Source organism: Lycorma delicatula, chromosome 4 (genome assembly GCF_047948215.1).
Source record: "Lycorma delicatula isolate Av1 chromosome 4, ASM4794821v1, whole genome shotgun sequence".
Taxonomy (NCBI): Eukaryota; Metazoa; Arthropoda; class Insecta; order Hemiptera; family Fulgoridae; genus Lycorma; species Lycorma delicatula.
In genome coordinates, this window is record NC_134458.1 from 69464196 (window position 1) to 69479405 (window position 15210).

At 32.1% G+C, this 15210-nt stretch overlaps 1 protein-coding gene and 1 long non-coding RNA gene across 2 annotated transcripts in view; one reads left to right on the top strand and one right to left on the bottom strand.

Moving 5' to 3' along the window:
- Positions 1–2910, top strand: part of LOC142323521 (uncharacterized) — a 49497-nt gene extending 46587 nt beyond the window's left edge. The window contains exons 2-3 of the long non-coding RNA XR_012756109.1: positions 641–810; positions 2511–2910. This is a non-coding gene — a long non-coding RNA (uncharacterized LOC142323521). The remainder of the gene's footprint in view (positions 1–640; positions 811–2510) is intronic.
- Positions 2911–4738: 1828 nt separating this feature from the next.
- Septin1 (Septin 1) overlaps positions 4739–15210 on the bottom strand; it is a 39243-nt gene continuing 28771 nt past the window's right edge. The window contains exons 8-9 of the mRNA XM_075363270.1: positions 12232–12333; positions 4739–5123 (exon numbers count right to left, since the gene is read on the bottom strand). Of these exons, the coding sequence (XP_075219385.1) occupies positions 4994–5123; positions 12232–12333 (232 nt within the window). The 3' untranslated portion in view covers positions 4739–4993. The remainder of the gene's footprint in view (positions 5124–12231; positions 12334–15210) is intronic.

A 15210-nucleotide genomic window follows, 5' to 3' on the forward strand; every position in this document is an offset into this window, starting at 1 on the left:
TACTATATCTCAAGATGATCTAAATCCAGTTATATTTTAGCCATTTAATATTTGTTTTTTGTTAGACTCAGGCTGAGTTTCCTAGAGAATACCCACCATTAACTGAATCCTAACAAAAACAGTAAATTATTACATTGAAAAATTTTAATCTATTTAAAAAAACGCCTATCTATTTAAGCCTAACCGTTCACTAGATTTGTAGCTTGATATCATCCAGTGGATGAATTCTGTCTTTATAGTTGCTGAAAAATACAGTTGAAAATAGGTTAGAATAAGTGTGCGATATCTGTAATAGTAAATGTTAAAATATTTAATATCAATATTTTAATATTTATTAAAACTAATCGTGCTGATCTTCAAACTTAGTTAAATAAATTGGTTTTATTTGAAACAATTTCGTAATTAAAATAACAAAACACCAGCTTTTACTATTTGCAATAATTTTTTAACTTTTTACATTTTCATTTTACTTTAAACTTCATTTTTCATTTTAAACTTTTTTTATTTTCATTTAGATTAAAACAGAATTTGTATAAAGTGATAATTCTAGAAGAATTTTGTGTATTACTCATTCTCTAAGCGATTATTTACTCTACTTTTGTTTTTTAACCTCCAGGACCACCATTAATTATTGTTTCAGAGGATGAGATGAATAACAAGTAGCGTGTGAAAATGTCATGCCTGACCGGGATTCGAACCAGAGACCTCCAAATGAAAGCCCAAAACACTACCATTCATGCCATGGAGGCCGGCAAAGTGATTATTTACTTAAATGAAACTAACTTTACTAACAATAGCACGAGTATGATGGTTAGTACAATCTTTATAAAATTTTATGATTATTAAATTATATTTCTCTACAGACAAAAAACAATTAAATTAACTAGGTACAAGATAATCAAGTGATTTAAACCGATATAAATTCTTTCTCCAGGATATTAAATTCGGTCACTTTTTAAAAAAATCATAAGATGCAGTGCAGATATTTGTTGAAAAACTTATTCAAGTTTTTTTTTTCGTAGGGGGAGAAAAAGCTCTTCCAGCTGCCATCAGGCACGATCTGATGGTAGTGTGGGCTCACACCTTTTAAAAAACCTTCTCCTTCTTCCCGTAGGAACTGGACTTAGCCGCATGGCATGAACACGGTTCCTGTGTTAGGTGCGGGATACTTGTACTGCCCACTTCTGAGCAGCAGGATCTGACATTCACCAGGAGTCATCGGGAGGTGATGACCTGGGTGGGCTCCTGGAGACTGGCCGTCACCCACTACCTACCCTCACGCTTACCCTTGATGATGTCTGTAACCATGCACTCTACCACAGCCCAACTCCTCCTGCACCTGAGCATGCAGCCTGTAACATTATCAGGATCTAGATGTCCCACTGCCTGACAAAATTCTGCCTGCGATTGCTCCCAATGGTAGCAGTTAAAGACAATATGTTCAACAGAGTCAACCTATCCACAGTAGACACAAAGGTCTGATTCAACAGCTTGTAAAGCTGCTGATGAACAATAATTTTTCAATCTATAAAACTGTTAAAAACAGTACGACACAGTAACAAGATACATTTTGCATGAAAACCCTCAGAGAATGATGAATTTTGATCACAAAATGATTAGATAATTTATATTCATTGTAAACAATCTTTTAATTAATTTTTTTCATCATTTTATAATTTAATAGATAATCATATTAACTCTCAGATCAACATATCATGAGATAACTGAATTTTAATGAGCGGAATTTACTCATTAAATTTTAATGAGTAACAATGTTTGAAGACTTGCCAATCCGGTGAGTTGAGTGCAGATTCTTTGTCCTTTTCATCCAGCTATCTGTTGGAAACAACCTTCTCTTGTTTGTAAGGTTCTTTTGCTCCTAAATACTCTTGAAATATCCCTAACTTCCTTTTCTTTACCAGTTTACTGTGCCATCACCTCTGTGATCTTCATTCAGGCTTGTATTTCCTCTTATACAGATTCTTTCAGTCATGCTCCTTCTCAATCTTCATTACATGCATAAACCGACTGTCAGCCTTGTTCATTTTTTCATTCAGATTTTCCATTCCAGTGCTAGTCTTCAGATCCTTGTGGTTGATTGAATGCTTAATCTACCATTATTTATCTTATTTTACTTCTTATTAGATTTTCAATAACTGGATTTTTCCTTCTTTTTTACCTGCAATCACCCGTGTAATTTTACTGTAAGTCAGTATGAGCAGATAATATGACAAACACTACCTCCTTTCAGACATAACCACTCTGTAGTAAACTCCTCCATCTTGGAAAATCTACCAGGTTGTTGGATTCCCCTGGTAACGACAAAAATTAATTTTGTATTTTGCTCTTTCCCAAAATACATGAAGTAATAATAATGAAATGCACGATTAATAATAATAATAATAATAATAATTAATAATGAACTTTGAATTCTACATAGATTGTTTATTACTGTAATTTATTTTTTTTTAAATTCATAATATACTAAGAAATTTTTCTTTTTTTTGCAGAATTTTAATTAACTGGATTATAATATTTTATACAATCAATTCAGTATATCTCAATGAAGTTTATTTATACTAATCAAAGAATTCTTTTGTAATTTGATAAAATATGCTATTGATTGTGAAGTGCAATATATGTACTGCAGAACAATGATCCCATGAGAAAAAAAAAGAATGTTGTAGACAAAGAAAACTTAAGAAGAAACACCCAAACATTAATATTTTTTGTTATTGACATCACACTTTGTATAAATATTATAAATAAAAGTAAGAAATATAATGTATTATAATAAAGAATCTTTCAGTACGTAGAGACAAACATCTTTAGTAAAAGTATATCTAAATAGATGTGTTCTTAGTTGAGGTCAGGTGGAATAAGATTTATATAAGATTAAATAAAATTTTATTTCATTAATAAATTCGGATATTTTTTCATATTCTTTATTTTATTTAATTATTATTTATTGTAAAAATTGTTTTACAATCAGAGGTTAATAATTGTTAATAAATCAATGTGTTTAAATTAAAAAAAAAAGAGATGAAGTCGAATTGGAACCGATCCGATTAAATAAACAATTATTATTAATTAAATTCTGAATAAGTGCTCTGTTTCTGTCCAACCTATGGGCCCAAACGGACGCAGCATAAAAGACCATACTTTTGACGACACCTCAGTACACCGTGTACAAATGACGGCCCGATAGCCCGTAATCCTTCCCAGCAATCCTCCTATGCTTGTGCATCAGAGACACTTACGTACTTATGAACTCTAACTCGGCTGATCACACACCCTTTATACTTAATGTGAGGGTCGCCTGGGCCGTGACCCTTTCTGCGAATGTCAGTCTCAGAAATCCGTCAAATACCAGGTCACTGCAGGTGACCGAGAACAGAACCCTGCGGGCTTCCCCTGGTGACGGACGTTTCCACAGCCAGGTACGTATCTCTAAACAGCCGTACGCTTATATAAATAGTCACGCACTACGGCCTGCAGGGCTACTGCAACATTGCGGTGTTCCAACTCATAGAGGACAGAACTCCAACACATGCCGGTGTTCTTTGGCGGTTGGGTTTCAATTAACCACACATCTCGGGTATGGTCGAACTGAGAATGTACAAGACTACACTTCATTTACACTCATACATATCATTCTCATTCATCCTCTGAAGTATTATCTAAAAACGGTAGTTACCCCTCCGGTAACTACCGTAACTACCTAGACAGGAAAAAGAAAGAGAACTCCAACTCCAACATAAGGATGGAAATGCTCCCTCTATGTCAATAAAAATTGCCAAAACATATTTACAATCGGCGCTTTCCACTTCGGCAAGAGCATTTAAGATGCAATCCTTGGTTCCAACCCTTTTAACAAAGCCGTACTGGCCTCGATTAAGAAGCGAGTTCATATCGATGCTTTCTAGAGCCGTTCCACAACCAGCCTTTCAAGCAACTTGGCTGACGGGTCGATAACTGCTGATCTCACTCGGATCCTTTCCTGATTTTAAGAGCACCCTCACCAAAGCCACCTTCCAAAAATTCGAAAAGCAACCCCAGCTTAGGCACCCCGGGAACAGCCTGCCAAACGACTCTGATAGAAAATAGCAACAGATGATAGAAAATATCCGGTTCAAGTTGATCAGTCCCCGGTGCCTTTATCTGTGTTATCCTGATTTTTGAACAAGATAGGGTTAAACTAGACAATAAAATAAATGTACCTAACTTACAGTATAAAAGATGTCCATGACAGGTAATTTCCCTGATTCCCATAAGTTCACAAGAACTAGAAACATAAGAAATACAAGAATCATTCCAACAGTAACTGAACTACCACTTCATTGAAATTCCACCCATGGGTAATGATAACAAAGGTGACATTATAGAACATACAAGGCAAGCAAACAGAAACATTCTTGTATAGAAATTAGTATTCTTTGAATTCAAAGTGTCCATCAAGTAAAAATATAACACTTAACAATTACCCAAGTAACTCGGATTAAATTGCCTACTCATAAAATGTGAAAATTAACTTTAAAACATAAAAGCTGTCAGTTCATGAAAAAACAGTCATACGTAACTTTTCAAATGTAAGACTGAAAGTTCTAAACCATAAAAATTTACATTAGATACCTTTGTTAAACCCAGAAAATTTTAACTTGAAAGTTACAAACAAATTCATTTTAACACTCATAATAAGAATAAATGGCTAATTAAATTACCTCAATGAACCAATAAAGAAAAGCAAAATATATAAATTTATTTAATTATAAGAACACATTTCAGATTTATATGATCACAAATATATATATATATATTTTTTTTTCTCTGTCAGATTCTCAATGAGAATAAAAATATAAAATAAAGATCACAATTATACATTAACACAAAAGCACTTATAACATAAATGTAAAAATTTTATTATCTAAAAGTATGCACTGAAATGCTGAAGTGCTCATGGCACAAAAAAATGCAATCTGTAAAACATAAAATGTTAAGGCTGCTGTTGCTGCATTTGTGCTTGCATCTTAGCTAACATTTCTTGCATTCGTTTCAATTCCGCTTCCTTCTCTTGAAGAATACGATCCTTCTCTCCAGGCACCTTATCAAAATCACCAGCTATCCTATAACAGATAGAAGAAGAAAAACGTTTACACAGACACATTTCACTGAAAAGCAATTGTAGAGTTAGGTATCAACTATCCAACTAAAATCATCCAAACTTCCAGATAACCAGGACTCTTGCTTGTTTCTATTTTTAAACTAGTTATTCATAAGACTCTTTGTTATCTTGAAAACCTAGAGAACAGAATTAACAATCTGCTTCATTATTAAAGTGCATACTGTGTCCACAAAATAAGTGTACCATAAAACAAAAAAAATATAAATTTTCATAGCAATAAAATGCTATTTTGTGCTATTTTTTTTTTTTTTTTTTTTTTTTTAATAAAATGACTATTTTGTGTACTCAAAAACAGAGTATATTATGGAACAAGTATCCATCCATTTACAATTTTAATTCCTTGATTAATCTGGTATCCCAGAAGTTTTGTACAGTGAAAATTATCTTACCAGTATCTTAGTTAAGTTTGTAGATCACCAGAATTCATCCATTGTTATAAGTTTAAAGTAAGAAATACATATACATATAAAAAAATAAAGTAATTCAACTTAAATTTAAAAAAATAAAAATAAAGTATCCAATTTAGAACATATTTACTCTGCCTAACAATCTCTACTGCATCTGCATAGAAATTAGTAAGTTAAACTTTTATTGGGTCAAGTTTCAATAATGAATATTGAATCCACTGAGCTATTGAATGAGACTGTTTAGTTATTTATGCTAAAAATACTTATTTACTTACTTTTAATTACATTCTTTTACTTCCATTCTTTCTTTTCTTACTTTTAATTCCATTTTAATTTTAATTGATAATATTAACATTATTGTACCTTCTATTCATGGGTCATCTTTAGATTAATTTAAAATGGACTTCCATACTAATATTTTAATAAGTTAGTAGTACAAATTAAAAAAGACTCCTTACAGCATTTAGTAAATAGATTAATTTACTAAGTTATATTTTCAACTCTCTTAATTAAACATGTACAAAAAAAAAATAAAGACAAATATACTAAACGAGAATAATACACCAGGGTATATTATAAATATTCATAAGGAATTATTCTAAAAGTATAGTCCTGATGAAAAATTTAAATAATCTTCCATTTTAGTTAAGTTTTTACTTTTTAAGATACAAAACATTCACAGACATTAGAGAATACAACTGCAAAAAGATGTTATTTAAACATTATCATTAACTAACTGAAGGCTATTTTTCAGTACAATGAAATTAAGAGATCATACTGACTATGGGTAGAAATCTAAATTATGTGTAAAAATTATATATCATATACACACATATACCTTAGAAACACTCCTACCCAAGAACATTAGAGAACTAATACAGCATTAAAAACACATTGTTGAGCTATATAAAACAATGTATAGACAACAGAAATAAAACTGATGACAAGATTGACTATGGACAAAAAGTGATATCTGAACATATTTCTATAAAGAAGATTTTACATCATCATATAATGGGTAAAGGGTCATTTATAAATGGTCTGAAAAAAAAATTGATGTGACAAAAATACCAGAAAACATCTGTAATGTTCTTAACAGTGTACTCTATTAAGAACACAGTGAAATCACTGAGAGTGAACATGTTAAAATTTTATGAGACTGCACAAATACTAAGTAACAGAAATGCTGAGATCTTACATCCTTACGTAACCAGGGGATTTAACCAAACCACAGAAAATAAAGAGTTAAGGATACAGAAAGGGATCCAAGAAAGGACTCAACAAAAACCATTAAATAAGCAAATCCTTGTAAAATAATGCTTCAAGACCCTTGTACACCCTAATTTGCTCATAATTCCCAATCATGCCCAGGAAGGAAGCAGAATGCTTAATTAAATAATAATTAGCATTGACCAGATTGACTATACAGAAGTTATACAGAAAAATTACCTGTTTATACACTGTCACAGTACAGATCAATGACCTTGCCAATTCACTGTCAGCCAGTCTTAGTAACTTGTTTATCATGCTCTATGCAAGCTTCATTGCTTTTGTATCATTTTCGGACCTTTTTTTGAACAAACAATTTTATTGTTCATTTTTTGTTGTTCATTTACACAACTGGAAAAATTACCATGGTGTTTGAAATGAATCTATTATTAATTTTTTATTGCAAAACATATGTAAGCATGAGAGATTCATCAATTGTCTGCAGAACTAGATGTTAATGGTATGGATAAATCGACAAGTATGATGAAAATATATAAAACTTATTACAATTTTGATAAGTACTTCAGTGTTCATTATGACGTGTTAAGGTGGAAAAAGATAAGTGAAAATAGGTAGTACTTTCTACACTACCCTCATTTATGCTGATATTCTGATCACATAATATTATTTACTAACTTCCCTAAGTAAAACCTTTCCCATTTAATTGTTACTATAAATTAAATACACTGTTAGAACAGTTTAAATTTTACATACAAGTTAGATATCAATCAGCTTACTAGACTTGATTTGTATCTTACCTGTTTACTTGTTCTCTTACAAGAACTTAAGTAATTTTACTACCTGACTAAAATCCAAGTAATCTCTTTGTATACCTATATATGGAAGCCAAGTACTCTTAATAAAAAATAGTATAACAGCAACTACAAGCCAGAATCTATTAAAAAGTGTTCATAAATAAGTTTTTCTGTATTTTGACCATGGTCTCCTTAAGGTAAGAGATAAAAATTGATATCAGAGGAACAATGGCTAATTCAGTAATAATACAGGCTGCAAAAGAAAATATTTATGTTTCAGGAATAAATTTAATTAACTTCCAGATGAGAAAGATTGTACTTGTTATTTTCTGCAAATAATTCATTATTAAAATATATCTGACATAACTATATAGATTACTACAATAATAAAAACAATTATAAAAATGAAAAAACAAAACTGCCAAAAAATTAATTAAAAATAAATAAATTGAACTAAAAAAATTACAATAAATCAGACTAAAAAGAAAAAACAGTATAGAAATAAAGGACTAAACATTGTTAGGTAGTATTTTATTAAATACAATAATGGGTGACCAATCAATTTTCAGACAATTTTAATTTGTTTAAATATATTTTTCATGTTGTATAGAAATAGCAGGTATTTAAGGTTGAGCCACCGGGTTGGTCTAGTGGTGAACGCGTCTTCCCAAATCAGCTGATTTGGAAGTCGAGGGTTCCAGCGTTCAAGTCCTAGTAAAGCCAGTTATTTTTACACGGACTTGAATACTAGATCGTGGATACCGGTGTTCTTTGGTGGTTGGGTTTTCAATTAACCACACATCTCAGAAATGGTCGAACTGAGACTGTACAAGACTACACTTCATTTACACTCATACATATCATCCTCATTCATCCTCTGAAGTATTATCTGAACGGTAGTAACCGGAGGCTAAACAGGAAAAGAAAAGAGGTATTTAAGGTTGTCTAATGATTAAGTCTCCCTCTGTGAATCATGAGACCTTGCCAATGGTGAGGGGGCTTGAGTGCTCAGTGATACAGACTAGCTGGACTGAAGGTGCAGCCATATTGAAGAGGTATCTGTTTAGAGCCAGACTAAGGAATGATTCCTGAAAGAGGGCAGTAGCGTTAAGGGCATAGGTCAGGAGGATTTAAATGGCCATATCAACATCACTCAATCTTCTGAGTACTGCACAGCTGAAAGCAATGGAAAACTACAGCTTCTTTTTTCCAAGAAAATGTAGCTCTCTGCATTTTCATATAACAAAGATGAAGGTGCCTTCCTTGGTAAAATATTCCAGAGGTAAACTAGTCCCCCGCTCGGATCTCCGGGTAAGGACTACTAAGGAAGGGCTCACCAGAAAATTAAAAAATAACATTCTGAGTCAAAGCGTGGAATGTTAGAACTCTAAAAAAGGTAGGTAGGTTAGAAAATTTAAAGAGGGAAATGAATAGGATAAATGTAGATGTAGTAGGAATTAGCGAGGTTCAGTAGGAAGAGGAAAACGACTTTTGGTCAGGTGATTTTAGAATAATTAACACAGCTTCAAATAAAGGGCAGGCATGATTATGTTTCGTAATGAACAAGAAGTTAGGGAAAAGAGTAGAGTATTTCAAAATGCATAGTGACAGAATCATTGTAATAAGGATAAAATCGAAACCTAAGTTGACAATTGTAAACGTCTATTTGCCTACAAGTGCCCATAATGATGATGAGGTAGAGTGTGTATACGAAGAAATTGACAAAGCAATTAAACACATAAAAGGGGATGAAAATTTAATAATAGTTGGAAATTGGAATGCAAGCATTGGAAAAGGCAAGGAAGGAAATATTGTGGGTGAATATGGGCTGGGCAAAGGAATGAAAAAGGGGACCGACTTATAGAGTTTTGCACAAAGTATAATTTAGTAATTGCTTACACCCACTTTAAAAATCATAATAGAAGAATATACACATGGAAAAAGCCAGGTGATACTGCAAGGTATCAGATGGATTACATCATGGTTAAGCAAAGATTTAGAAAACTCGACTGCAAAGCTTACCCTGGAGCAGATATTGATAGCGACCATAATTTAGTCATAATGAAATGTAGATTGGGGCTTAAAAACCTGAAGAAAAGGTGTCAGATGAATCTGTGAAATTTAGAGAAGCTTGAGGAAGAGGAGGTAGAGAAAAGTTTTAAGGACACTGCAAGAGATCTGAGTAAAAAAGATAAGGTAGAAAATGTAGAAGAGGAATGAGAGAATGTTAAAAAGAAACCTCTTAAATCAGCAGAAGCAAACTTAGGTGGAACAAAGAGAACTGGTCAAAAACCTTGGATATCAGAGGATACACTGCAGCTGACAGATGAATGTAGAAAATATACGAATGCTAGTGATGAAGAAAGTAAAAAGAGCTATCACAATTAAGAAATAATATAAACAGGAAGTGCAAACTAGTGAAAGGAGAGTGGATTAAAGAAAAGTGTTCAGAGGAGGAAAGAGAAATGATTATTGCTAAAATAGATGGAGCATACAGGAAAGTTAAGGAAATTTTGGCATATATAAATTAAAATCTAATAATGTATTAAACAAAGATGGTACACTTATTTATAATATGAAAGGCAAAGTCGATAGATGGGTGGAATATATTGAAGAGTTATATAGAGGAAATGAATTAAAAAATGGTGTTATAGAGGAAGAAGAGGAAGTCGTAAGAGAAAGGGGAGAAATAATACTGAGGTCTGAATTTAAGAAAGCATTAAAAGATTTGAATGGCAGAAAGGCTCCTGGAATAGAAGGAATGCCTGCAGAATTACTGCACAATGTAGGTGAGGAAGTGATAGATATATTATACAAACTGGTGTGTAATATTTACAAAAAAGAGGAAGTTCCATCAGACTTCAAAAAGAGTGTTATAGTCATGATACCAAAGAAAGCAGGAGCAGATAAATGTGAAGAATACAGAACAATTAGCTTAACTAGTCATCCATCAAACATCTTATTTGGAATTCTATACAGAAGAATTGAGAAGAGAATGGAAGAAGTGTTAGGAGACGACCAATTTTGTTTCAGGAAACATATAGGGACAAGGGAAGCAATTTTAGCACTCAGATTAATGGTAGAAGGAAGTTTAAAGAAAAACAAACCAACATACTTGGCATTTATAGACCTAAAAAAGACATTTGATAACATACACTGGAATAAAATGTTCAGCATTTTATTCCAGTTCAAATACAGAGATAGAAGAACAATTGCTAACATTTACAGGAATCAAGCACCAACAGTAATAGTTGAAGAACATAAGATCGAAGCCACGACAAAAAAGGGAGTCTGACAAGGATGTTCCCTATCGCCGTTACTTTTTAATCTTTACATAGAACTAGCAGTTAATGATGTTAAAGAACAATTTAGATCCTGAGTAACAGTACAAGGTGAAAAGACAAAGATGCTATGATTTTCTGATGATATAGTAATTCTAACTGAGAGTAAAAAAGAATGAGAAGAAACATTGATGTCATGGATGAAGTCCTATGCAAGAACTACCACATGAAAATAAACAAGAACAAAACAAAAGTAATGAAATGTAGTAGAAATAACAAAAGTAATGAAATGTAGTAGAAATAATGTAGATGGACCACTGAATGTGAAAATAGGATTAGAAAAGATTACGGGGGTAGAAGAATGTTGTTATTTGTTAAGTCTAACTAAAGATGGATGAAGTAGGAGCAACATAAAATGCTGAATAGCACAGGCGAAACAAGCCTTCAGTCAGAAATATAATTTGTTTACATCAAAGATTAATTTAAACATCAGGAGAACATTTTCGAAAGCAAATGTTTGAAGCATAGCTTTATATGGAAGTGAAACTTGGACGATCGGAGTACCTGAGAAGAAAAGATTAGAAGCTTTTGAAATGTGGTGCTATAGGAGAATGTTAAAAATCAGATGGGTGGATAAAGTGACAAATGAAGAAGTGTTGTGGCAAACTTATGAAGAAAGAAGCATTTGGAAAAATACAGTTAATAGAAGAGACAGACTTATAGGCCACATATTAAGGCATCCTGGAATAGTCGCTTCAATATTGGAGGGACAGGTAGAAGGGAAATTGTGCATGGAGGCAATGTTTGGAATATGTAAAACAAACTGTTAGGGATGTAGGATGTAGGGGTTATACTGAAATAAAACAACTGGCACTAGATAAGGAATCTTGGAGAGCTGCATCAAATCAGTCAAATGACTGAAGACAAAAAAAAATTACTAGGTTTTACATCGATAAGAAAATTTTCTTTCAAAAAATATTTAAATGATGTCAGGGGGCTCTGAATAGTAATTGTCCTATATTAAAGAGCCCCGAATAGTAATTATTCTACATTGAAGAGCCCCCCCAACTGCACTTAAATACTTTCATTAAAGGACAAAAATCATGCAACTTTCACAAATGAATACACAGGATACAAACTGGTTTCGTTTTACAAAAATCTTTAATAAATCCAGAATAGTTCGATATCAGTCAATTCTTTCATTATCATACATTCTATAAGAGAATATACTCATCAAACATAGCTCTTCTCCTTCATGGCACAGGTTGTATTCACACAATAACATTTGTTTTAATATCTATTACCTTAATTTTATAATCATATGTAAATAAACTTACATGGAACGTTTAGGTACAGGTGCGCCCTTAGCTAATCTTTCAGAACGATAATTTTCATAATGAACTTCTTGGGTCACTTCCTGAAGATCTTGCATATGAGTTCTGAAACATCATTTGAATAAAATCTTAAATGTACAATAAATGAAACAAATTACAATAAAGATGTTAATTACATAAAGATTAAGATAAATATATAAAAACATTAATTATAATAAAGATGTTATCTCCAAACACGTATCCCACCCACATTAAACAAATTAGTTAAAAACCAAATCAAGTTCATTACTTTAAGTAAGGTGTTGCTTTTTATCTCAATTTCCCAATCAACAGCAATTATTGTAACTTGTTTCCCGAATGTTTCAAAATCCATTTAGTACACTATATTCTTTTCTTCATCAATTAATATCAAGCCTTTATCTCATTTTCTTGCTTCTTAACTTCTTTTCCTAATAAGAACAAAAGAATTTTAACTTTGCATGCCTGTATTTTTCTATGAACTTCAATCCTACTGAAGTTTAGCTACCAAAATAAGAACACTGGGTTACTTTGAACCAACTAAAGTAAGACTACTTATTTTTAAGTTAGTTTTGCAGACCTCCACATATTCATTCAGTTTATTTTTTGTGTCATAATTATGAAAAGATCTTTCTTTCTCTGTCAATAATTACTTTATCCATAAACAATGATGAAACCATCATTAATTGTAGATTAAAATATCACCTCAGGTTTCCTATTTCCTTAATCATAAAGTATGTCTAATGACTTCTTATAGAGCCTAGAAAAACATTTTAAATTTTTTTACGACAAACCCCACAACAATGATATTTTATGCGAGTACAATGAATATTTTATATGAGAATTAACCAAACCAGCAAATACTGCTCTCATCAATTTAACCACAATGAAGCCTAGATATTAACCTTAGAGTAAAAATATTTAGACTTTTTTTTATAAAAGTATATCATCATTCCTATAAAGATTATGATCAATCTTAAGATGCCCCCCCCCCTTTATTCCAACTAAACAGTTCAGCTACTGATAGTTCCTATTTCCTTTTAGAAGACTGTAATTTTTACTCTTTTCTAAGTTTCTTTTTTCTACTGATCATTCTTTTTCAACGATCTACTAAAAGTTAATCAATGTTTTAATCAACTTTTCTGCTATCATGATATGTCCACAGTCAATTGGCTCTCCTGCTTTTTCTTCTTAAGCTTCAATTCTCGTTAACTTTCCTTTTTTCACACAGAATCCATTCATTTTCTCTACTCTTCTCTCCTTGCCCATATTCCTCCTAATGCCTCCAGCCTTTTTTTTCCCCTTTTCTTATTATATTAACCTTCTCCCATCACAATGCTTCTTAGCACTCTGCGAAAATATGTTGGTATCTGATTGCCTCCCTTCATAGTCTTATGCTACCCTCTTGTGGGTAAAAATTACAGTATATTAACGAGATTTAACAGATTCTGACATAAAAAAAACCGTTACGATTGGATAGTTTTTATGCCTGTAACAAAAAAATTGAAACCGTACAAAAATTACGATAATTTAATTGCAGAAATTTTTTTGCGTATTTCTACCGCGTTTTTTATTAGATTTTTTTTTTTTTATTTGTGTTTATGAAACATAGTTTGCTGATTTAAAAAAAAAATACTTTCAAGCAAATCGGTTGAAAGTTGGGCAAAATATGATGAAAAACCTGTGTCATAAATCACAGATTAATTAGCATATCAGTTACGAGAAATTTTTATAGTTATTTATTTTTTCTTAGCATTACATATAATGTAAAAATTTTTTTTAAAAATTATAAGACTTCCCAAGAGGATTTATTACATGAAAAATTTTTTTTTACAACAGAGTATTGCTATTACACACCGAGGGGGGTAATAAAGTTCATGAAATGCATAAATAATTACCCCAGTAATTACAAGCTATTCGGTACAAACAACAGGTATTTTTTATGTTACTATGTATATAAAATCGTAATATACATTATATATAAAATAAGAAATTACGAGCGCGCACTAGTTTTTATCCCAACACATAAAAAAATCGCTATATGGGAGATTCCCCAAAAAAACAAAAGAATGAAATAGATGACAAATAATAAATAACCTAAACAAATAAAATGAAGTAATAAATTTATAAATAAAAAGCACATACTCCTAGTTGGTGATATTTTGGCGTGTGTGATACATGAGAAAGCATCCGTCTAGGCAGAGTGGTACCTCACAAGCAACACACCTCCAGACTGATCTTATTACACAAATACTGTTTGCCGAGCACACAACGCATTGTCTAAAACTGTTTGTTCTCTCACGTTTAGGAAAATGTCTTGCTTCACAACTTTCAAGACGTAACAATTCACGATTTCTTACATAAGATCCTCGTGCAGAAAATCCCGTAGGAGATGATGAAACAACCCTTTCAAAACCTCATTTCGAAACCATCTGAAGGATTGGTTCTTCTCCATCTTATTGACTGACTTGTAAGCCGTATAAGCATTGACAATAAGCATATCAAAAATGTGGAAAAAAGTTTTTTCGTCCATTTTGTCATGCGCCTATGTAAGTAATAGCTTGAAGACAGATGATCAGATAGATCAACAGTCCCCATGTAATTATTGTAGTCTACAAACATTACAGGTCTCACAACATTTTCTGTACCACGAATTGTTACACTGTATTTACCCTCTTCAGCAGGCCCATGAATAGAAGACAGAAGTGTTACCATTCGCTTGTCATTGAATAGAATACAAGATATTCCATACAGTGTCATACGACAGGCTAACCGGTGTCTGGTCAAACCTAATTGTTTACGTCTGTTTCGTGTGAATTCAGCTGGCATTCCAGCACGATTGGATCGAGCTGTTCCACAAGCTAGAATTCCCACATCTTTCAGTTGTCGATATAATTGCAGGGATGAAAAAAAATTGTCCATATATAAATGATATCCACAATTTTCGTAACCTGCAATTAGATT